Source organism: Podarcis erhardii, assembly GCF_964252035.2.
Source record: "Podarcis erhardii genome assembly, chromosome: 3".
NCBI classification, from domain to species: Eukaryota; Metazoa; Chordata; class Lepidosauria; order Squamata; family Lacertidae; genus Podarcis; species Podarcis erhardii.
This window is the reverse complement of record NC_138507.1, coordinates 49,914,636-49,940,318: the sequence shown is the minus strand read 5'-3', so window position 1 is coordinate 49,940,318 and position 25,683 is coordinate 49,914,636. Positions and strand designations below refer to the sequence as shown.

Genomic DNA, 25,683 nt, shown 5'->3' with positions numbered 1-25,683 from the left:
CCTTCTGTTCCCTTCCTGACACAGGGCAGTATCCAACTGAACAGTTAGGCTGCTGCTGCAGCTTTTAAGCTGTGCAGTGTAACTTCCTCACTCTTCCTGTGACACCCCTAAATCTGCTCTAGGAGCTTCCCCAACTCTCTGGAGTAAATGGGGCAGAGACATAAGGCCTGCAGGGAGAGAAGGAGGTCAGGAAGTTACATGGTGTAGCTGAAAAGTCATTGCGCTAACGTAACAGTATGGGTACCATCCCCTCTTTTTTCGGTTATTAACGTCCTTCTGTTGCCCTCCACCTGAAATTCTCACTATCCCCCTCCCCAATTGGAGTCAATTGCCCACCCAGGGAAATTAGGCTGCCCATCTTTCTCTGCGCCCCACAGTTCCTTCTTCAGCTCTTAGGAGAAGGCTTACTGGCTGAATCCTTGCATAGGTGAAATTATGTTAGAATGAGAATCCATAGCAACATTTTCATGCAAGTTCCACTTGTCAGTGGCTCTCAGCCATGATGGCTGAAAAGAACCTTCATGATGCTACACGCCATTGACTGCTCCTTGCTGGAGGGGAGAAAGGAGACAGTGGGGAAAGGGCCTTGCCTCCATGTCTATTTGTGAGCTTGTCTGGAAGCACCTGGTTGGGTACTGTGAGAATGGGGTGCTGGACTAGGTCAGGGACGGAGAGACTGCAGCCACCCATCTTATGATTCCACTGCAGACAGATGGGCAAGAGAGATTATCAAAGGTGCCACCATTGTTCCGTAATACAAGCATACTGTGTACATGCACTTTTGTGACCCATCTTGTGTTTTTGTAAAAAGGACATGGGTGTGTAACCTTAATAAGTATACAGTGTTCCTACATTCAGTGAGATGACAGTAATTGAATTCAAATACCCGTGTAATTAAAGTGTTTCAGTGGGAGGAAAAGCTAATGGGAATTTTAGGTGAAAAATGTTTGTAGAATCTAAAATCATTTCTGTACTTGCCTCAAGTTCCAGTGTTAAAACTACACAAACGTTTGAAGAATTCAACATCAGTTCTTTGAGATTTGTTTTTAAAAAGGAACCAATAGTTCTGTCTTTTTGACTGAAGCTTTAAAGTCATCACTGATGTGCAATGTCAACATTTTTATGGCTAGGCTGTTTTCAGTACATTAAACTAGGTATCTCTAATAGGACTAACAATATACTCATGTTGCTAGAACACACAGTATTATTGAGACATAGTATTTCTGATAAGCACAATTAAGCCCATCATTGCTAGCATGGCATATATTAGTAAAGATTAAAAGATGTACTGTGATTCTGTTTTATGTTGATGTCTGTTATTTGAACGCTCAGAAAATCTTTGAATATGTGTATGCGTGTACAGAATTGGCATCACTCTTCCATAAAGCACTGAGAGTAGATTAAACACAAATGTATAATTTGAACATATTATTCTCAAATACGATTGGATTTTGTGGCTGGGTGGTGGTTGGTTTGTTGTTGATGTTTTTGTTCTTTCATCTGGGTAGAAGAAAGCAACTGAGACAACTGTTTGGCTTTACCTGCTGTGGCAGGGATGGGGAGCTAGATATAAACAGTGGAGCATCCCCAGTAAACCAGATTCGACTGTTGGGTGTGTCCGTCCACCTGTCAAATCACTTTATGTCTCAAATCCAACCAACATTCAAAGCACCGACAATGAACTGATATTTGGGTCTTGAAATGCCCAAAATCACTTTGCAAGATCCAAGTTAGCTGACGGTTTGGCCTCGCTTTGCAAGGAGCTATTCTGATCATTGGGTCCTGCAAAGTGTTTTGCAGAAGATTTTGCATGCATTGCCAGTTGTGAGGGGGGGGGGCGGTTTGTGTTGTTTTTTGAGCAACAAACCATGAACCTGAGTTCAGCTGTAATGCTAAGCCAAACCATGTTCTCCTTTTAACTACTGTTAAGCTTAAATGTGGCTTAAAGAGACAAGCCAGCCAGGCCTTTGAATACTAGTCCCCTACTCCCCATTATTAACACTGTTTTCCTCCTTAAGTTTATGTAGGGACAGAGACAAGTTCGCACGGTTCTGTTTAATTGAGCTTTCCTGTTTGGTATTGTAAATCATTCATATGTTTCTTTAGGTAAAAGCTATGCATTTTCAGCCCTTGTGATGAGCCCTGTGCTCATCATATTTATACCCTAGAGTGATATTTCATCATAGATTACACCTCCAGCTGTTCCAGTTCAGAATTCAGTACATTTATTTTGGCAGGCCAAGATTACAGGTGCTGAAACGGTGTGGTTGAGACCAGTTCAATTGCTCTTAATGCCAGTTAAACAGATACAAAATGATAGGCTCCAGGAATTGTCTGGGCAGTTGTGAACTTCTATTTAAAGGAAAGTTGCATGACAGTGTATTCTAAGGAATAGCATAGATTGAGGGCCATATTGTGAAAATATAAGACTATCAGAGACCTGCTAGATCAAACCAAAGGCCCATCTGATCTAGCATTCTGTTCTCACAGTGGTAAACCAGATGCCTATGGGAAACCTTCTGAAAGGTCTGGGTTGTATAGTGAACTTAGTATAGCTCCTTTTTTACTACATTTAACAATGTAGACTGGAATATTTGTTTATTCAGGAGTAGAAACGAGATTAAAATAATCTTTGCCCCTTACACAGAATTGTATCAGGTTCAGATGTGGTAATCTTGACAAGGTTGAGGATGAGTCAGAACTGAATTTAATTGGCAGTTTGTAAGAGAAATTTCTTCACAATTATCTTCCCACACCAGTCTTGGATCATGCTATCCTTACCGGTGTGACACTTTGTGAGTATTAAATGTGCAAACTTTTTTAAAATGAAATCTTTTTTCCATTAAAAAAAATGTACTAACCAAGTTCCTGATTGCCCTTATGGGGGAAAATAAGAGATTCAGATCACAATTTTTAAGGGAGAATATATTGAGGGTTCTTTTTCCTAGTATCTTTCCAAATAAATGGTCTACTGGGATTCAAAATTGGCATGTTCAGTGGTTCTGCAATCTTGCTAATGAGCATCACCCTTAAGATGACTGAAAATATTCGTATTTCAGAAGAGCTGTGCCTTGCTCTGTTCTTTAGGAAGTTAATATTCTGTTGGGTGCTGCCCAGAGTTCAAACACTAGCATTCTTCAGGTAGGACAGGGGAAGAATAGGAGGTAGGAGCTGGGGCATGAATACAAATAATAAAAGTGTTGTTGTTGTTGTTGTTGTTGTTGTTGTTGTTGTTATTATTATTATTAAATTGTTTTCTGTTGGTGTTTCAACTGTACCTTTTAGAGTGAAATGGTTACCTATAGCCTTAAGTAATAGGCATCTGCTAATTTATTTTTAGCCAACTTATAATTATTGGTTGCCCCCCTCAAACAAGTGGTCTGGTTTTACATAGGAAGCTGCCTTATACTGGTGTATGTCTCCTACGTTCTCTACATTGACTGCAAGTGGCTCACAAAGGTTTCAGACGTGGTTCTTCCCCTGTCCTACCTGAAGAATGCTAGTGTTTGAACCTTCACCTTCTGCATGCAAAGCAGTTGCTCTACCTTTGAGATATGGCTCAAATTCTAGTAATAGTTATTATGAATGCAGGTTTAGGATGCTGCCCTGTATGCTCAGGCTTGCTCTCTGGAGTTCTGCCAAATATGGTAGTTTTCAAGTAGAAATTAATTGTTATAGTGAGAAACGTTTTTCTCTGCCAAAATTCACCTTCCCCCCCCTCTCAATCCTGCTCGGCCTATCATATCTCCAGTTCAGCTACTTCTTCAGAGAATTTTTTCCCAAGCTGTTACTGCTGCTCCAATCAGCCTTAATTAGTCCTATGGATGATCCTATCCATTGGAGATTATGCACTCTAATAATGCTGTGCGGCCAATTAGATTTAGCCATCACTGAGGGGGGCAAGTGAAACTGAGGGCAATCTAAAATAATGCAAGTCACTAGAGGAAGGCATGCTTTTCAGCAATGCTGAAAATGTGTGCAAAAAAAGAAAAAAGATTGTGAGTACTTTCAGCGTAGTGCTACTTCCATCCATTTGGGAACAGTTGGGATGTTATCTTCTCTTGTTGGCCTTGGTGAAAAATACAGAAGGCTTTGCCTCTTAGTGTGTGCTGAGTGTTTTGCTAGCACAGGAACAAGAAATAAGTTTTCTCTAGAAGAAAATTTATTGGTTGGTGGTTTTTTTTCTTTCTCTTCTTCCCCAATTCCGGCTTCTTAGCCTACTCTTTTCTTGCTGTTGCCTGTTCCTTTTTCTGGGGAAGACCTGTGATCATAGACAAGACCTGTGAACATAGTTTTCCTATTCATATTTCTGCAAGCAGTGCTACGACTTCCAAGTCTGTGCCAGGGAACTGGTTCACACATAGCAATAAGCCATAAACCATGGTAAGTCATAAATGGATGGTTTACTCTTAAGCATACAGTTTACTGATGCATGCTGTTCCTTGGTGCCTGCCCCTCTCCTCCCTGCGCCAACTGCCAGGCCAGTGGGAAAGGAACCAGAGTGCTGGTTTGGCAAATGGCATTTGCGGTTTGTTTCCTTCAAACCACAAGCAATAAAGCAAACAAGACACTTTGGCTTCCATTCATGGTTTGTTTAGAGACTAGCAAAGCATAAACACTCATCTGCACATAATGCAAAAGAAGATGACTGGTTTGCTTCTTCCAAGTGCAGCACAGGAAGGAGAGAGGGATGCATTTGAGCCGCGGGTTTGTTTTGGACCATTCCTTGCCCTTATGTATGAATAAGACCATTGTTTTAAAACAAATACCAGTAAAAAACCCTGGAAGCTTGCAGCCCAAATTGAAAGTAAGGAAGGACTGGTCTCTTCATGAATTGTTGTTGAACGTGGTTTTCTTTTCAAACATCTTGAGGCCTGGGGTGCCCAGATAAAATGGAGGATACAGATAATATCAGCATGTGCAGCTTCTCTTATTGTTGCATAAGGAGTTGTACCCACCAAACTTCACTCTTCTGTGCTGCTTTAAAAGTATGAATCTGCTTATCCTGCATTGCAGATGAGATGTCAGAGCACTTTTGTGAACAGGTAATGTTGGGCTGCATACCTGCATGCAATATGTTGTGATAGTTTGGGTGGTATTTCCAATTTCCAACTTGTTTCCAGTGAGTAGTGGAGATCTTGACTGATGGATGAGGATGTTGCAATCTGAGGCTTCATTCCAAACCTTCAGATGCCGCTTGTTAAAAGACTGTCCTGAATGGAAGGAGATCTGCTTCAGTCCATACCCATTGATCCTATTGCTCTACAAATTGCTTACTACGCAGGAAAAGCTTTTTAATGGCAATTTAAATGAAAGCTTTTCCAGTCTTTAAAGTACTCTGAATAAAGATGTATTTTGAGTTTTACTGTAAGTAATTGAGTTCATCTTTACTCATGGGAAGGATAAAGTCTATTTGTCCTTTCTTCCCCCTTCAGTATTATTTCTGAAATGGAACATGGGTAAAACTTTTATCCTTTTTAATTGCAGTTTTGCAGCTAACACAAACATTGATCTAGGAATACAGATTGATCTTGCCTTTGTGAGTTAACAATCAACACATTATTTCACATATTCCCAAAATAGAGAAGAATTATTTCCTCTTACATTAGCAAGTGGATCTCAATTTATTTTGTTTGACAGTTCAAAATGTTTCATAAAAGTGGCAGAACAAAACACTTGCTGATGGGCATCTGGGTAATTAGGAATATTGCTCTAGGCATAGGATAACCCATGTGGTGCCCTCCATATATTTTGGGCTACAACTCCCATAATCCCTGACAATTGACTATGCTCACTGAGGCTAATGGGAGTTGTGATACCCTCCAGATGTTTTGGCATATATTGTCAATTCCTGCCCTATGATGTCTTTTTATATAAGCTGGAATGAAAGCCTTGTTGCTTACTCTGAGGATCCGCTCTGAGGGTGTATACACCTCAGTTCAGAATTAGACTCCCTTCCTCTTCCACTTCCCCTGCAAGCCAAATCCAAAGGATTAACTGCATCCTAAGCACAAGAAGCCTTCAAAGGAACCCTGGAAATTGTATGTGAGGCTCCCAGGTACCTGGGATTCTGACATGACAACATTCAGGAATGAGATGGGTAGAGTGAGATGCTCACCAACATGGATTAAAATCTGAGCCAGAAAAGAACTCTTGAAAAAATGATGCTAGAGTTATGATGTCATTGACTATTATGAACATGATTAGTAGTTTGTATTTGGAATTAGAATTAGAATTCAGTAGTTGAAAACTTGAGCGCATCACTGTAAGTTCACTTTGTTCCATGCAAATTGAAGGAGGGTGAATCCAGACTGTTCTGAAACCAGCGCCAAAAACATATCGGTGTAAATGTAGCTAGAATATCACCTTGGTTCTCAATTTTAGAGGAAAAAGTTTCACCTCGACAGTATGGTTTGTCTGAGTGACATAATGTAGTATGTTGTTAGGGGTTTCTTTTGAATTGGTTTTCACAACTTGGATGCCACATTTAAACTAACACACGTTATCAAAATCCATCTAAAAGTAGTTTTAGGAAATGTGGAGCCAGGGAAAGATAACCTTCTTCCCTAGTTTGAGGGACAGAAAGAGCCATCTTGGGCCAGCTACACCTCTGAGCAGTGCAGAAATGGGGTCCTCAATTATAATTTGGTCAACGAAAAGGTCTTTGTCTTGGTTGGGGTTTAGGTGTGTAGTTCCATTCTTAATGGGAGAAGTAATGTATTACGTTGCAAATCCCATTAGAGATCTTTCTTTAAGAGAAGATAAATTATAGATGGGCTTCTTTGAACTGAGTTCAGTAGTGTTATGCCAATCCAACAAACAGTATTAAATTCGCGTTAGAATCTAGCATAACAGTGCTTCCTTAATAAAGAAAGGTGATATGCTCAGAAGGGTTATTTATGCCTGTTAAAGTAAATTAAAAGCTTTTTGGGTTTTGAAATTAGATCTTAATTGGAAAGTAACAGTCTTTGTTTAGCAGAGCAACTCAAGTTCCAATCATTTGTCCCAGCTGCTTACAAAGTGTTTATAGATGTCAGTTCCCTGCATAGTTAATATAATCCTGTACTTGAAAGAGTTCTATTTATGCTTATATCGTACTGTGCATAAACAGTTTATTGAATGTCTTAAGAATGCCTTCAATTTATGAGTAGGCATCTATAGTCAACTATGTTCTCTACATGGTTCACAAAAAAATGTAAAACAATAATGACGCCATGTTGTAATTAAGGAATCTTGAGTACCACTTGCCTTCTCTCTTAGGCTGATGGGAATTGTAGTCCAAAACCTCAGGTTGGGGAAGGCTGTGTTTAGGGCTTTCCAGAACTAGGCAGGGCTTGACAACCATATGTCAGGAGTGCTCTGATGGTGTTTCCTGCTTGGCAGGGGGTGGGACTCGATGGCCCTTGTGGTCTCTTCCAACTATATGATTCTATGACTTCCTCCATCTTGTCAGGATTCAGCTTAAGTTTATTGGCTCATCCAGCCTCTAACCAAATCCAGGCATTGGTTCAGCAAAAACCACAGCTTTGCCTAACTCTGATGACAAGGAGAAATAAGAGCTGGATGTCATCTGCATACTGATGGCCTCGCTTCAAATCCCAGAATGACATAACCCAGTGACTTCATATAGATGGTAGAATGCATAGCATATAAAATAAAAACTTACAGGACTCAAAGGTTATTTCTTTGCAAAAACACCTCTTACATGTAACTGCGATGATCTCCCATTCAGTTGTAGCTAGACGTTTAAACGTGTAGAGATTTCATGGTGTTGCCAGTGGTTTGTATCCTGTGAAGTTGTCCTGTTCCTACAAGGATTTCTGTTTACACAATGGAACTTCCTCCCCCCACAGTTGTTCTGGGCTTCCCCCACAACCATCCAGAGCATATTTGGGGATAAATGGAGAGAAGGGGGGGGGGGTTCTGTGGCATAAGCAGATGTACTTTTGCAAATGGGACAGCTTTTTTGGATACCCATCCAGTGTTTCTACTTTCAGCATGAAAAATTAAATGAAATATGGGATGAGTTTTGCAACTTTGCGGTAGAATTAGCTTTGATCAAGGGTGGAAGTTATTATTTTTATTGTTGTCCTGTTATTTCTTACAGCCTGACGTTGTTTGCTTGTAGCCATTCCCCCCCTTTTTTTGTACAGAGCAGTTTTTTTAGTATAAAGTGCTGGGCAATTTTATTACAGGGATGTTTGCTTTCAGTTTCACCTGGGGAATTTACTAACCTGAGCTGTGAGAAATGTGCCTATGAGTTATTCAGAGTCAGTCACCTTTCTCAGACTAATTGTTACTGCTTTGTCCTTGAAGCATCTCTCATGAAACTTACAAAGTAGGGTGACTGCAGAAAAAAGTCGTTATTAATCTCAACACAACTCCTATTTCCCTTTCCCACTCCTAAGATTAATGATCATAAGCCATAGGTGGCCTCCATTGTCATAGACTGATGTTCTTCTTGGCAGCAGCTACTATACAATCTAATAAATAGGCTGACAACAAAATCACTTTTTCAAGAAAAAGATTGTGATGGTTCTTGAAACAAAGAGTGATTTAAAGAGACTTTTTTTTTAAAGCATAACTAATTAAAGGAGAAGCTCCTGGAGAGCAGAAACCACAACTGGATGTGCTTGAACTGGAAGCTTGTTAGTGCAGAATGTTGTAGCATGTTTGTTAACAGGAGTGAAACCCTGTCAGCATTTAACACCCCTGCTCAGATACCTGCATTGGTTGCCAGTCTGCTACTGGGCCAAGTTCAAGGTGTTACTACTGGTATATAAAGCCCTTAACACCTTGGGACCAGTTTGCTTGTGATCACATCTTTACCGCATGCATGCCCACTCGACCACTTTGACCTGAGGAACTGGCACTGCTACAGATGCCCCTTACTAACTTGCTCCGTGCTTGTATGAAATACAGTGGCACCTCGGGTTACAGACGCTTCAGGTTACACACTCCGCTAACCCAGAAATAGTACCTCGGGTTAAGAACTTTGCTTCAGGATGAGTACAGTGGCGGCAGCAGGAGGCCCCATTAGCTAAAGTAGTGCTTCAGGTTAAGAACAGTTTCAGGTTAAGAATGGTCCTCCAGAACAAATTAAGTTCTTAACCCGAGGTACCGCTGTAGATCTTTTAGTATGACAGCACCCTTGGAAACCCCCTGTCTATTGACATCTGGCTTGCACCTTCACTGTATCCTTTTTGGCAAGTTGACTTGCTTATATCTGATCCCCAGCTAGGAATGGAAACTATACAGTACAGTGGTACCTCGGGTTACATACGCTTCAGGTTACAGACTCTGCTAACCCAGAAATAGTACCTCGGGTTAAGAACTTTGCTTCAGGATGAGAACAGAAATTGTGCTCCGGCAGCGTGGTGGCAGCGGGAGGCCCCATTAGCTAAAGTGGTGCTTCAGGTTAAGAACAGTTTCAGGTTAATAATGGACCTCCGGAATGAATTAAGTACTTAACTCGAGGTACCACTGTATAAGTATGTTTCAGGTAGGAGTGGTAGGAATTATCTCTGCATAAGAGGCTTTGGAGTGTCACTGGCAGCCAAGGTTGACACTCCTGGGCTGGTTGGTCTCTTGTGATATGGAGAAGATGCTAAAAGGTATTAGCACATTCATTCAATTGTTGTAGCTTCCAGCTGGGAAACTGTTAAGAGCACTCAGTGTCAGAGGTGAGAAGATACTGGGGTGGGGAGGAAGAAGGGGATCAAGATTCCAAGCCACAGTTTAAACGACATCCATTATTTATATTGCAAAGACTTCTGTGTGTGTCAGTTATATCGTTCTCCTTTGACACTTTCCCCTTTGCTATCGACTGTTGTTTCAATAATTGCCTGCATCATGGCGCGTTCTGGCATTAAGGGCTACTTTAATGAAAGGGATCTGACTTTAATTTCTCAGGTTTCCTAGTAATGCATTCAATGAGACACCTTTTCAAAAAGTAGAAAGAATGCTCACTGATCTTCAGTGTGCTCTGCAAAAATTCAAAAAGAATAGAAGTGCAATAAAAGGGCTGCCTTCAAAAGCTTTTGATTAACCCACTTTGCATCAAACCTTTTTGACATTTGATATTTGTGTGGAGGGAATTAAACTATTTTCCTTGCTTGGTTAAGCAACAATGAAAAAAAAAACTTTATTCTATGCCTTCGCTGCAGGATTTCTGTCAGATTTTTTTGGGGAAATTATATTTTCTTCCGTTTCTTCCGCACCTCTTTTCCCCCTCTCTCCTGCCACCTGGGGAGTTTCTGTCCAGCAGCCATTTGCTACTCGACTGCAAGGCTCACTAACAAGGGCTAATTTTTTTTTTTAAAGACTCCTGGCACTTTTCTTTTACCAGCATGACACTGCTGCTTCACGTCCCTATGGGTGGCTAGTGGAAAAAAACTTACCTGAAGTCTTTCTTGATTATTTATAATTCTTCTTCTATTTTCTGTAACAGCTTTTCTGACCATATCTAGGTATGTGCCTCCCTTGACGGAAGCCTTTACAGTAGTACCTCGGGTTACATACATTTCAGGTTACAGACTCTGCTAAGCCAGAAATAGTGCTTCAGATTAAGAACTTTGCTTCAGGATGAGAACAGAAATAATGCTCTGGCGGCGCGGCGGCAGCAGGAGGCCCCATAGGCTAAAGTGATGCTTCAGGTTAAGAACAGTTTCAGGTTAAGAACAAACCTCCGGAACGAATTAATGACTTAACCCGAGGTACCACTGTATTTACCTGCAGGTTTGGCACCAAGGCTGGCAACATTAGGTCACCTGTTCTTTCATTGGGATAAAGCAGTAAAACAGTCCTTGGGGGTCCATCGTGATCAGTTGGTCAAATGGGTATCCAATATACCTGAGTCCTACAGGATAGGTATAAAGCATTGACTTGAGCTGAATTCACACCCCTTTTTCCCTGGTGCTATCATATTCAGATCCAGTGCAAGGAAACTGAGATTATCCCATATTGAATGGAGACAAGATGCATCCTTAATAGGGGACAGATCTGCTATTTTTTGCCATGGAAGGTAGTTTTAAGAATCTAAGAAGAGCCTACTGGATTGGGTCAATGGCCCACCTAGTCCAGCATCCTGTTCTCACAGTGGCCACCCAGGTGCCTGTAGAAAACCCACAAGCAGGATTTAAGCACCAGAGCAGTCTCCTCTCCTGAGGTTTCCAGCAACTGGTCCTCTGAAGCATCACTGTCTCTGACTGTGGAGGCAGATGATAGTTATCATGGCTAGTAGCCTTCTCCTCCGTAATTTTGCCTAATCCCGTTTCAGAGCCAGCCAAGTTGTACTGTGTGAAGAATTAAATGATTGTGAAAAAAATGCTTTGCTTAGAGGCTACCAGTTGATTTATTCCTCCTCTTTCTCCATGTCCACTTTCTGGTACTGCAGCCGGCACTGGTTCAGTTTTATTCAATAGCTCCTATCACAGGCATGCATGGAGGCTGTTATTCTGCGCAAGCCTTTGATGCTGATTTATGGAAGTGTTTATTCTTGTGAAAGACATGTTAAAGCAGGCTGCTTTCAGGGCTGGAAGAGTGTGTCGTCACCTGTTGCATGCCGTGTAACTAAATAATAGATGCTTTGGAAACCTTGTTCCATTTCCCGCCCCCCCGCCCCCCTTTGCATTCTCCGCCCCCACTCTAATCTTTTGAAATTCCCCCCCCCCCCCGCCTGTGTAGCTGTGATTGAGCAGGAGCTAATTTAAGACACTGTAGTGGTGTTTGATTTTACCAACCGTGGGCACAGTGATAAATATACTCACTAAATATCATGTGGGAGAGAGGGATCGTATTCCTCTTGAAGTTATCTGCTAGCTACAAAAATAGCTCTCACCTAGTTTTCTGTGTGGCTTATTTCAGCAAAGCTGTCTGTGTGTATTTTTATAAAGCATTAAAAAAAGAAGAAGAAGAATATTGCATTCTATTCCTTAATTGCTGGGAAATTTTAGTTAGCAATTCAAGGTGCTGGGTTTAAAGCCCTAAATAGCCTGGATCTTGCCTGCTTTGGGAAGCACCTCTTCCTATGTGTGATTCTATTGCTCATTAATATAAGCAGCGGAGCCTCTAGTCTAGGTATCAGTTCCCTGTAAAGCAGGGGAGCGGAATCTGTGCCCGCCCCCCAAATGTCATTTGGTTGATTTTACCAACCGTGGGCACAGTGATAAATATACTCACTAAATATCATGTGGGAGAGAGGGATCGTATTCCTCTTGAAGTTATCTGCTAGCTACAAAAATAGCTCTCACCTAGTTTTCTGTGTGGCTTATTTCAGCAAAGCTGTCTGTGTGTATTTTTATAAAGCATTAAAAAAAGAAGAAGAAGAATATTGCATTCTATTCCTTAATTGCTGGGAAATTTTAGTTAGCAATTCAAGGTGCTGGGTTTAAAGCCCTAAATAGCCTGGATCTTGCCTGCTTTGGGAAGCACCTCTTCCTATGTGTGATTCTATTGCTCATTAATATAAGCAGCGGAGCCTCTAGTCTAGGTATCAGTTCCCTGTAAAGCAGGGGAGCGGAATCTGTGCCCGCCCCCCAAATGTCATTGGACTCCAACTCCTATCACTCCCAGCCAGCACAACCAATGGTATAGAATGATGGAAGTTGCTGTCCAGTAATATCTGGTCATAGGTTCCCCACCCCTGCTATAAACTAATACTATCAGAAACTAGGAACAGGGTCTTTACAGTAGGAGTTTCTGTTCTCTAGTGAAGCCCGACTCCCTTGTTCTCATTTGTTTTGGATTTCAGAGAAACACGTGTTCAAGCAAGTTTAGGAATATAATCTGAAAACTATCAACCCCTACTCTGCTCCAGTCATTCATTTAATTGATTTGTATCCACTTTTTTGAACAGTGTCCAAAGTGGCGTACAACAGTGTTTTCCCCAATGGCTGACTTAAAAATTGCTGACGACATCTGGTTGGACACAGTAACAGAATGCTAGACTCGGTGGTCTGATTTAGCAGTGCTTGTCTTGTGTTATAATTCTTGCATCCTTCAACTTCCTAACAATCAAAATGCTATTTATTTCTATTTCCCATTCTTTTCCTTTGTAAATTAGAATGGTTGCCTGTGGCTAAGATCCATCCAAGCAGACTGACTGTACCAATGATACACATATATTTTTTTCTCTGTCCCAGGTTTTCTACCCCAGCAAAGATGGTACTAAGATTCCAATGTTTGTTGTCCACAAAAAAGGAATCAAATTAGATGGGTCTCATCCTGCTTTCCTTTATGGTTATGGTGGCTTCAACATATCAATCACACCAAGCTACAGGTAAGCAGAGATGGGGTGCTTATGAAGATTTGTCAGAATAGTAATAGTGCCAGTAATTTTATATTAAGAAAGTTGTTCGGTGTATTATATAGCCTGAATTTGCAGCTAATGGATACTGATACTGAAACTTAAACCCAGTGGAAATACCCAGGTCAAGGGAGTTCCCAAAACATGAGTGATCGTTTGCTAATTAAGCAACCTGCTTTGTCACCTCTTACCAGCTCTTTTCTGCTTTCAGATTTTTGTTGACCACACTGCAGGTCTCCTTTAACATGCCTATAGTCCTTATTTTTCGTCTGGCAGAGTTTCTGTGCTAGCTTGAAAGTCATGACCAAACTACGAGTCTAATGGTGACACTCCTTTTCTTACATAGATGATCTTTGTGTGTTTAGGAGAGATAATCTGACAAATGCAGAGGGTGCCAACCCTGCTCTGCCCTAAGTAGTACCTCTGCACTGCCCTGAGAACTGCTTTGAGCCGTAGATCAAGTATACATTTCAAAAATAAAAATAAAAAATGGAGAAAAACTTCACTTAAATTTCCAGGAGGCTAGCAGAATAGTGCTGTAAATGTTACAAATAGGTTCTTATACATCTCCCATGGGGGTGACATTAAGTTGAAATTATTGAATCCTTCCATGCCTTAAGATCCATGCTCTCAGTCAATGGTGTTTAGCAAAGACAATCTCTTGCTCTGCTGACTTGAATTAAGAGCCACTGTTAGGTCTATGCACAACTACTACTTGCCTGTTATTCTTACCCTTCTCTTCCCTTTATTTCACTTCCATTTACTCCTAAAGCTTTGCTATTTTCAGCATTTGTACACAATTCTGATTCTTTCTTTTTTTAAGCCTTATTATAGTTAACTTGTTTTATTCTAAGTTCAGATATGAAGTTCCCTTTGCAAGGAATGTGGACAGTTTTTTAATGCAAAAGTTCAAGTTTTCAGGCCTCGAGTGTTCCCCCACCAGATCCTTGTGTTCACTTAGCAGCTAAAAAAAGAGGTCAGCCTTTGAAGAAGGGGCTATTTTCTGGCAGATGGCTCATAGGTACTCAATACCATGGAAGAGAACACTTGAAATAAGAACACGCTCTTTGCAAGATTCCAAGAACAGGTGACCAGGGGGAAACTATCCTCTCAACATCCCAAGGGCTTTCTCCATATTTTGCTGTCATGTCTTTTATTCAGCAGCCAGTCACTCAGCTATGTACCTTGCAGATGTGACCTGACAATAAAGCCCAAATGAATGAGTCATAAGTCCAGAAGCAGAGAACCAAAAATGCCTGCTTAAATGGACTTAAAAAACACACAAAAAACACTTGCATAATATATAAGCTGCAAACCTTTCGCATTTTATCACTGAGCTCAGCTTTAGGATAAAAAATCATCTTGGTGCACACAGTGATCTTACTACAGTGTGTGCAGCATGTGTGTAAGTGTGTCTCGTGCGCATCGCTGTGTCACAGACTATTTGCAGCCACGTTTGTAAAGTCAAAGATCTTAGTCACTTAGGGCACATGAAGCATTAACTAGCAGCTCACCTGTACCTTTCAGTCTTAGTGCTACCAGGTTGGCTCAGTGTAGATGTAGAATGCTGGCAAATGGAGGTGGTGTGTTTGACCAGAATGCAGTCTGGGAGAGGAAGCTTGGCCTTTGACCATGCTCACTTGGGGCTGATGGGAGTTGTAGCTCAGCAACACCTGGACTAACAAACGTTCCCCGTAACTGGTCTAAGGGCTGGAAGCCAGTGGGGAAACAGAACTGCTGGCCAATGGAAAATAAGAACATCAAAAGGGCACCCTAGCCTTTGTTTTGAGGCCCATACATATACATACAGATACAGTAATATGCACACTTTTTAAAAAACAAAAAACTCTGGACCAGATTCAGCTAACCAGCTACATCAGCAGAAGCTTATGCAAGGACTTCTGCTAGTGTCACACGGCTTCCTCCCACCCTCTACCGCTGCCCCCAATTGGCTTGTATAGTCTTTATAACTACCAAAAAGAAACACATCTTGTGCAGCCAAGCTTCCTGTTGGACTGACTGTGCCCATTAGTTGGGTGAAAAAGAAGAAACAGAGATCAGTTTCCTAGAGTCGAGCTAGAACATCTAAATACCTCCTGCCAAAAAGGGATCATTAACTGGCAGGCAGTATCCTGTGAATTAAAATGGCATTAAAGGTTCTGTTCCCTCAATATCACTCATCTTTTGGCTTTTTAAATTAACATGGCATGTCTTTTTTGGAAAACTAGCCGGACTCTGGTGTCTGAATAGCATTTAAGACTGCATTCCTGTGACGCCTTGGATGGTGTCCAAGGGCCCATGGGAGGTATTGTGTCTTCCTTCTTCACCACTGCAGAAATCTCTGGCACCCTGGGCCATATATCAGAGCCCCTGACGTTGTGGAATATGCTGTGGGAGGACCAGGAAGTGGCTTGGTTCTAATCCAGCTGCTTGTCTAAATGGAGGCATTGCCGCTCAGTGGCAGATCACCTGCCTTGCATGCAGGAAGTTCCAGGTTAAATCCCCAGTATCTCCAAGGTAGGACTTAGGAGAGAACTTGGCCTGAAATAGTGGAGAGCTGTTGCCAGTCACTGTAGAAAATTCTGAGCTAGATGGACCTGTAGAATAAGGAGCTTCCTGTGTTCCTACATCTCTCATTTTTCTTTCCTTCCATGGGAGGTGGTGGGCTCTCCTTCCCTGGAGGTTCTTAAACAGAGGTTGGGTGGCTATCTGCCATGCACGATCTAGTTGAGATTCCTGCATCACAGGTAGTTGATCTAGTTAACTCCCAGAGTCCCTTCCATTTCTTTGAATCTATGAATGGAAACATATTCCTCCTCCAGCTACATTTTGAGCATCATAGGTCAAGCGCTGAAAATATTTACCAATTAATTGTCTTTGCATATATATATTTGCAGTGTATCAAGACTCATTTTTGTAAGACACCTGGGTGGCATTCTAGCTGTGGCTAATATCAGAGGAGGTGGTGAATATGGAGAGACCTGGCACAAAGGTAAGAGTTCCTTGGTGCAAGAACATATGTAAAGTGCTTTATTCAATAACAATCTGCAATCCTGGACACATACAACTCTCAGCAGAACTCGCTTCTGAGTGTAGTCATGTAAAGGGTTGCACTGTGATTGTCTTTCCACAGGTCAAATGTTTGCATGTCTCCATGCTAAACCACTGCAGAGGTCTGGTTTTGTTTTTGTTTTATTACCTTAATTTGACTCCGGAACACCATCACAGATTTATTTGAAAATGTCCATATTTCTTAATTTACAAAATAATTTTCTCCATTACTGCATCAGTTTTGTTCCTCATTATTATTTTAATTACTTCTGTAGCCTGGAGTGTTTCCCAGTAATTGGGGTTTTCAGAAAGAGAAAACACAGTATTACTACCCCAAAACAAAGTGCCCTTCAATAACAGGAAATTAGCTGTAGACCTTTAATGAGTTCTTAATAAAGTTAGCCTTTATGTGGGAGGGCTCTGGTTTTTCCGTTTCATTTGTACACAAGACTGTGTGTTGGCATTAGGTTGAAGTCTGTTGTTTCTTAAGTGTCATGGGCAGCTATTACTGATATTCATGGAGCTTGGCACTGTGGCCTGAGCTTCACCTGGAATGTCCAGAAAACTCCAGACGTATGGCAACCCCTGTCCGAATTTCCTTAAAAAAACAACTCAACAACCTTTGTGTCCAGATTTTTACTTTTTGAAATATGGCAACCCTAACTTATATTAACCACTATAATTTGTAGAAATTTGCCTTGATTGAGCCACAGTAATTGTTTTCGTGGCTATGATCCAGAAAAATTTACTGACTACGTTAGGATGTAATAATAAATTATGGTTTATCATTATGAGAACTTTCTGCAGGCTTATGTACTCTCTCTTCCTCCAGCACATCTGCTAAGGATGAAACTGCAAATCTTTACTTCTGTTTTTGATTAATTTCAACAAACTGTGGTTGTGGCTTTCTGAAATAAGCCAACTTAAAACCCTGATTTATGAAGCTGGTTTATTTCAATAAACCATAGATTAACCATAATAACAAACCATAGATTAACCACACACAAAAACTTAAGAATGAACTGGGCTAATTGAAAATAGAAGTGAAATCTTCTGATCTTGTGCTTGCAGTCCTATCTGAGAAGTAGAGAATAGGAAGCAGATGGGTCCAAGGCATTGGTTTGTTCTCACAGCAATAAACCGTAGTTTACTGCTACATCCTAAGAGATCCAACATTGTAATCTTGATTATTTTCTATGTTTATGTGAAGTATGTATATGAATTCTGTACATCTTGGCTTGGATCAAAGATGTATAAGCAGAACTCCCCATTGTGGCTGCTTGTTACTCCAAAAGCAGCTTCTAAGCATTGGAGGATTTTCCAGAATAGAATGGGATGGGATGCAGGTGTTGCAGGAGGAGAAGGAAGGGCACCTTTTGTGACAACTTAGTGTCTTCTGCCCATGCAAGACCACTATGGATCCAAGCCTTTATGCATAACGTCATTTTCTGCCTGTGGATTTAAGAAGCATTATTGTATTGTTATCTTAATGTGAATATGGCTTTGACTTGTTTTGAAGTATGCTGTTATCTTATCAAAGAGGGGTATACTGTTGGTGAAAATCAAGGGACCTGCCTTGCCCAGTAAAATTTATTTTGTTCCACCTGATTTATTTATTTTTATTAACTTGAAAAAAACCTATCTACTGAATGGAAAAGAGGGAATAAAATGTTTGCTAGATTTGGAACAAGGAAAGGCAGGAGGGTAGGCAAGAAAACAGATCTTGCTGCACAGCAAAAAAGCACACTAGCTCTTAAACATCTCTGCATTCCTATACAATTGTGTTTGTGATAGTGTTGTGCTTTTCTTTGTTTTGATACCTTTAGCTGTGCACCTCAAGTTCTGTGTTGATCTGTGGTAGATAAATGCTAGATCTCAAAAGGAAGATATATTTCTCTAGCCCTGATACCATATGAATGAAAGATTTATTGTTTTTAAGGAAAGCGCTCATTTACCTTTTTTTGGGGGGGGGGACTATTAATTTTATAAGCCTATAAGCTTAAAATACCATAAATGAGCTGGATGCTGTTGATTTCCCATTAAGAAAAAACTTCAGTCAGAAATGTACGTGACCGTTTTGTCTGCAATCTACAGCGATCAGTTATTAGGAACATTACCTGGTCTGTGCTTTCCTTCCTTCCTCCCTCCGCCCCCCCCCCCCCAAGCCTTTAGCATAGGTATGTATTATTCAAGCCTTCTGAAAGCATTAAAGATACTGGCAAGACCATTTTCTGAAGTCTCTCTTGCACGTGATATTCATTATCTTTTTTGTGTTCCTCAACTGCATACATTATTAAAATACTTGTGGAACTGAAAAATTTAATCCAAGCAGTTCTTCTTGTGTGTACATACACCCTAGAGTACATGTTCTGAATCGGCAATGTCAAAAGTGTGTGTATCTGTGTATTTTCAAAGGGTTAACTAGCTTGTTTTCTTCATTTCCATTTAGGTGGCATCCTGGCCAATAAGCAAAACTGCTTTGATGACTTTCAGTGTGCAGCTGAGTATCTTATCAAAGAAGGGTATACTTCTCCAAAGAAACTGACTATCAATGGAGGTTCAAATGGGGGTCTCTTAGTGGGTAAGAAGAGGCTGTCTACTTCCTTTTCCTTTTTTAAAAATGACAAAGCTAAGTGAATTTAATGTCATGTAAATGGAGGACTCAGAGGATAAGCTCTGGAAGGACGTTTCCCTCCCCACACAAGTTGGACATTGCACCATTTGTTAACAAACTGAAGTAATTAGGGCAATACCCAAATATTGTCTAGGCCTGCAGAATACCAATTGGCCATTTAAGAAAACATCTGCCTTTATGAGCTGCACACATAATTACTGCACTGAGGCACCTTTCTTTTTCTTCCTGTAGGGTAGAACCGGCTTCATACAAAACACTTTTTTATTTTAGTTAGGGAAGGAAAGAGAAATTCATATCAAAAAATAGCTAGTCAGAGCTGACTTTTGCATCACTAGTTGCCACTAAGTCTGTTTCAGCCCACACTCTCCTATTTTGAAGTATTTTGTCCTTATGTTTATCCAGGACCAAAGCCTTGATACAGCAATGGTAGATTATCACCTGTTCCCCTTTTCATGCACAGTGGAACACTGTGTTCTTTTTTTAAAAAAAAACAAAGCAAAACCACAAGTGGATCTTTGCTAGAGCAGCACATACACAACAGGCACTAATTGGGTTTAAGCATTACAGTTTTGAGTTCCATTCTCTGTTTTTCTTTATTTCTTATGGGTCTGACTGCATAGTCATGGAATTACATTTGAAATATGACTGTAGCATATACCCCAAATCCACACAACCTCACCATTTTTAAGCCTATGGCAGAATTTTTAGGGCTTTATTTAGAAAACAGTTCCCAAATTAGTGTGATAAATCTCTTAATGCAAGAGCCTTATCTCAAAACAGTCATCTTTTGCCAAGTCCGCCTCCTTCCCCAAACCATGTTGATGATACCAAGAAGTCTGTTCCCCTTCCACCTTTTCTTAGGAATGTAATGAGACTAACAGTATGAAGTGTATAATATTCTTGTGATATAAGACATTAATGCTTCCCTGGAGCTGTGTATAACTAGGGACTGATTCATAAGAAGATCCTGCTGGATCGGGTCAATGGTCCATCTAGTTCAGCATCTTGTTTTCACAGTGGCCACCCAGATGCCTGTAGGAAACCCACTGCTCACACAAGTGTGTTTTTCTTCCTGACCACCCCTGCATTCCCTCCATTTTGAGAAAATTAACCAATCTGGGACTGTCTCAGGTTTTTGTTTTAATTTCAGTAAAACAGAGTCTGTGTACTGGCATGTTTACTTCATGAATTCTTGGCCTGCCAAATGGCTTGTGGGTATTTAGATCTGCTCTGACACTCTCCAATATTTGGATGTATCAGTCCCCCGGAACCTGAGCATACGGTTCCAGTTAAATTATTTACCAGCCATTGAAATTGTCTGAAATCACGGAAGGCCCGTAACCCCTCTCTTCTCAGTAGACTTGCTGCTCTAAAAATGCTGTGCTTCCTTAATCTTTTGTTTCTATTTCAAGTTCTTCCTCTTCAGGTCCTTGGGAAACACAAGGACAAACTCTATTTAATAATAGGCTTTTCAAATGGCTGTTCAGTGTCGATGCTTCACTTGTCGAGCTCAGCACACAAAAGGCAGCACTGATTATCGGGCAGTGCTTTGGACTAACTCCACAGAACTTTGCCACTAAAGTTAATAGGGTAACAACTGGATGGCCAAACACATGAAGTTTGGCAACATCTGGAAGGCCACAGGGCCCCCATCCTTGGAACAGATGGAGGAAGAGTTTGCACCATCCCACAGTTGCTCCTTGTCTGCATGAAATTGCCCTTCCTTCCTTTAAGTTCAGCAATGGCCCCGTTCTAAAACATGCAGATTTGTTTTTGTCATAAAGACAGCTTCATGGATTCCAGTTCCCCACAGAATGGAAGCAGGTTCTCCTGCATCTCATCCTCTTTCCCCCCTAATAAACTTCTGCCTTAGTGCTAAAGCAACAAACTGATCTGTTCCTATGCAGGTTTGCCCGTACACGTTTCAAATGTTGACGTCCTCTGATGGCTATCTTTATAACTGCTACTTGTAGATATTAGCATTGCTAGCTGCTTTAAACATTAAATTCAATTTGGGTTGGGTGTGTTTTCCTCCACTCTCCAGCTGCCTGTGCCAATCAGCGTCCTGATCTATTTGGCTGTGTTATTGCTCAAGTAGGAGTGATGGACATGTTAAAATTCCACAAATTCACCATTGGTCATGCTTGGACAACAGACTTTGGCTGCTCTGATTATAAAGAACAGTTTGCCTGGCTGTACAAGTAAGTAAAGTTTGGTTTGGTTTTTCCTAGTTTATATTCACTGCCACCTTCTTGAATCACAATGATATGGAAGCTGCTTGTTTCCCACCCACCCCTTATTTTCTCTTAATAATTGAAAATCACATTGTTAAGTGACATCATAAATCCATTTATACATTATCTCTTGTAGGCAACTTAGCTTGCAGTTCTGAGTACATTGGCCTGGAGATAAACTCTATATAATCAGCAGAAATTACTTCAAAATAAATATATTGAAACTGGGATAGTGAAAGGTATTCCCAATATGTTAGGAATGCAGCTAACATTTTAACTCCACTTAGTTTTACCATGGGGGGGCGTTTTATGGCTACAACCTTTAATCAGCTATGAAACCCAACAAAGTGTTCTGAACAGCTGGTGATCATAAGCAGTTTCCCCTTTTGAGATGTGGTGATCAGAACAGAACACAGTTTTTGAAATGTGGTCTTGCCATAGGACCCTACAATAATGGCAGTTTTTATTTCCAGTGTCATTTCCTAGCAATCCCTGGAATAAAATTTGTCACATTAACCCCCAAGTTAACTGCTCTGTGTACTCTTACATCCTCTTCTTGTTCTCAGCCATATACACACACAAAAGGGAGGAGGCGGAAACTACCATAAAATTTAAGGAGCCCCTTTCCTTTCAACCGTTCCTGCCAACTCTTGGATTGGAATGAGAATGAGTATATGTCAGTAGGCCACATGTACCTTTTCTAGATTGAGACATCCCATTCCTCAACAAGAACTAATTCTCAGAGTACCAGCACATAACTTGGGTTCTTAAACGTTTGCACTAGCTGCCCATGCGTCACCAAGGCCAGGTTCAAGTTTCTTGCATTAATTTACAAGGAGCCTAACAACATGGCTCCAGGATATCTTAAGGGCTGCTTTAGCCATTATATCTTGGCCAAATCACTGAGATCTTTGGGGAAATCTCTGTTGGTGGCTCAGATGCACAGCTCAATATAGAAGTCATTCATATAGTGTGATGGGCCCAGGCCGGTGGAAAACCTCCCCAGCTGAGATTAGTCACCATCCTCCTTGCTCAACTTGATGCAGGTGATTAAGACTTACCGTATTTTTCGCTCCATAAGACACATTTTTTGCCTCCTAAAAAGTAAGGGGAAATGTCTGTGCGTCTTATGGAGTGAATGCCTACAGACGACGACGGTGGGATCCCGCTGCAGTCGTGAGCAGAAGATCCATGGCTCCCCTTCCTTCCCTCCTCATTTTAAGATAGTATTCAGTTTTGTGATAATTGTCCTATTGTCTCATTTTTTGTGGTTTGTTTTTATGTTTTACACCACTTAACAAATGCAAATAATTAGACGGTATAGAAATGTCTTGAATAAGTCAATCATGTTCCCAGCCCCTAGGATTCCTTATTCTTTTCCCACTTTCCTGCCAACTGGCAGCATTTTATCAAGCCTCCAACAAATGTGTGTCCTTCTAACAGGTATTCTCCACTCCACAATATCAAAATTCCGGAAGGAGAAGGAGTTCAGTATCCTGCCACCTTACTTCTAACAGCTGATCATGATGACCGTGTGGTGCCTCTTCACTCCCTGAAGTTCATTGCTACTCTGCAATATGTCGTAGGCCGAAGCCCCAAGCAGACCAACCCACTACTAATTCACGTGGACACCAAGGCTGGCCACGGGGCTGGGAAGCCCACAGCCAAAGTTATAGAGGAAGCATCTGACATGTTTGCCTTTATAGCAAGATGCCTAAATCTTGAATGGATAGAATAGGCCATTACTGTCTCAGTTAAATCAAGGGCTTGAACAACCTTTTAAAACTATACAGGAGCACTTGGTGTAGTACTTACATTTAAGAACTGCCACGCCCAGCTTCCCATGAACTCTGTCTCTCTTCTGCTTCTGTTCAGTGTTTACTCTTGGCTCTTCATTTTAGTTCCAGTCATACCTTTTAAATAGCATGTTTGGATAATTAGGCAGATTGCAGATGACGCTGTTAACGTGAATTCTTAAAAGTCAAAGGTGTTGGTGGTGAAAAGGTTTTAATGTGGTTTTTCTCCTTGTAAACATATCCAATGCTCTCGTAATTAAATGTAAGTACTGTTCCAGTATAGACTGTCAACTCGTATTTTCTTTACAGCCACGACGAGTGTTGGGATTATTGCCAATGCCTCTCCATTAAAATAACTATATTACAAATGCGGAGTAATTTCAGGTTGTGTGTCAGTTCTTTTAAAGGTCTGGCTTTTATGCAGCACTGCTTTGAATCAGTACGCAATTGCGTTGTTTCGCACAGTGCAATACACTCACACCTCTTTCCTTTTAACATCTATTTTTAACCAGTCTTGTTATCTATAATCTCCGGGCTGTTACAATTAAAAGGAGGTGCTGCAAATTGAGTAGCAATGCAACTGGAAGAGCCTCTGCTTCTCTTGGATGAGTTGGTACTTCGGGCCTTTTCTCAGAAGATAAGAATTTGCCCTAGTTGCCTCATTGATCCATCTAGTACAGTATTGTTGGCACACTATTGTCAACAGCAGTCCTCCAGAGGTTTTTTTGCAGCCCTTCCCAAAGATGGCAGGGGTTGAACCTGAGACCAGTGTGCAAAATAGATGCTCTGCCATTAAGACATGGTCTTTTCTCAAGATATACCTAAGTTATACAAACTTAAATGCTAAATGAGAAGATCAGGCTTTCCCTTTAATATAATGAAATATTTTTCAATGTCTGATATACTCTTGATTGACAAATAGTAAATGTTTTTCTCTGCAGTAAAATCTTGATTTGGAAATGTCATCTGTCCAAGGCAGGGCACTGTTTTTTCTTTCCTTTTGTTTGAAATACCAAGGAAGTAAAAAATCTTTGGGGGAGGAGAAGGGCAAAAAGAAAGGAGGATTGATTAGCACCTGTCATTTTTTTCTGCTTTCTATTGTTCTTTAGAGAATATGCTTACAATAATGACACATCAGATATGTCGTAACTGCACTGACACACTAGTGCACTGCCATACCAGGTCTGCTGTGCTGTCACTTTCCACCAGGCCTAATGAGTGGAGATGGTGGGACATGGGAGGAGCAGAGTTAAGCAAAATTCTGTACACCCTGAACAATACTTGCAAAACTTTCCACCAGCTACAGAGCTAATGTAAAGGAAATGTCCGCCATTCAACTCAGTGGAAAGGAAGAAGAAGGGGGAGGGGAAAAAAAATCACTCTCCCCTGCCTATTGTTCCACCCGTGTCATATGCTGTTGAATCAGTCGACACCTGATTTCAGTATACCAACAGTACATAAACCACACAGAGAGACACCATAACTCCAGATAGTGAGGTAAAGGTAAAGGGACCCCTGACCATTAGGTCCAGACTCTGGGGTTGTGGCGCTCATCTCGCTTTATTGGCCGAGGGAGCTGGCATACAGCTTCCGGGTCATGTGGCCAGCATGACTAAGCTGCTTCTGGCGAACCCAGAGCAGCGCACGAAAATGCCGTTTACCTTCCCGCCGGAGCGGTACCTATTTATCTACTTGCACTTTGACGTGCTTTCGAACTGCTAGGTTGGCAGGAGCAGGGACCGAGCAGTGGGAGTTCACCCCATCACGGGGATTCGAACCGCCGACCTTCTGATCAGCAAGTCCTTGGCTCTGTTGGTTTAACCCACAGCACCACCTGTGTCCCTTAGATAGTGAGATGCATTGACCTATATTTATCCAGCCTCAGATCATGCACACTTAGAGCACACAAGGGTGATAGGACACAGCACTTGCCAGGTAACCAAGTGAATTTGAAAGTTTATCTGCTGCAACCGTCTGCTCCTCCTCGTAGCTGTATGCGAATGCTGTGTCTTGTCCAAGCTATGGCTATAGCCGCCAACAGCTGGGAGAAGTGTGTCTCTTCAAAGCATATGTACTTGCCATGCTATGCAGGTAAGTTCCCTGAGAAGACCAGGCAGTCTACTCTAACCATTACCACTGCCAGTCAAACACTCAATGAGCAACTTTGCCTTGCAGGTCTGTAGCCTGGACACAGAACAAGCTATCCCCTCCCCCCCCAAAAAAAAAGATCCAGTGCAACCCCTAAGGGGAAAGGGAGAAATATGCTGACAGTTACTGCGGTTTCCTCCAAAACTGCACGACGTTTATCTCCACAATTTGAGACATCATCTATGTTCGTAGCAAAAGGAAGAACAAAGAAACAGTGGGGTCACTCAGAGGAGAAGACGGTGAAATGCAAACAGGGGACACAGAAAGGGCTGAACTCCTCAATGCCTTCTTTGCCTCAGTCTTCTCCGATAAAGAAAACAATGCCCGACCTGAAGAATTTGGAGCAAATGATTCAGCAGAGGAAACACAGCCCAGAATAACTAAGGAGATAGTACAAGAATACTTGGCTAGTTTAGATGTATTCAAGTCTCCAGGGCCAGATGAACTGCATCCAAGAGTATTAAAAGAACTGGCAGATGTGATCTCAGAACCACTGGCAGTCATCTTTGAGAA

The 25,683-nt window shown here is 41.3% G+C and overlaps 1 protein-coding gene across 1 annotated transcript in view; it reads left to right on the top strand.

The window, feature by feature from the left end:
* Positions 1–23,400, top strand: part of PREP (prolyl endopeptidase) — a 63,681-nt gene extending 40,281 nt beyond the window's left edge. The window contains exons 11-15 of the mRNA XM_081857011.1: positions 13,143–13,279; positions 16,204–16,298; positions 18,807–18,938; positions 21,037–21,193; positions 22,670–23,400. Coding sequence (XP_081713137.1) covers positions 13,143–13,279; positions 16,204–16,298; positions 18,807–18,938; positions 21,037–21,193; positions 22,670–22,964 — 816 coding nt within the window. The 3' untranslated portion in view covers positions 22,965–23,400. The remainder of the gene's footprint in view (positions 1–13,142; positions 13,280–16,203; positions 16,299–18,806; positions 18,939–21,036; positions 21,194–22,669) is intronic.
* Positions 23,401–25,683: the final 2,283 nt, after the last annotated feature.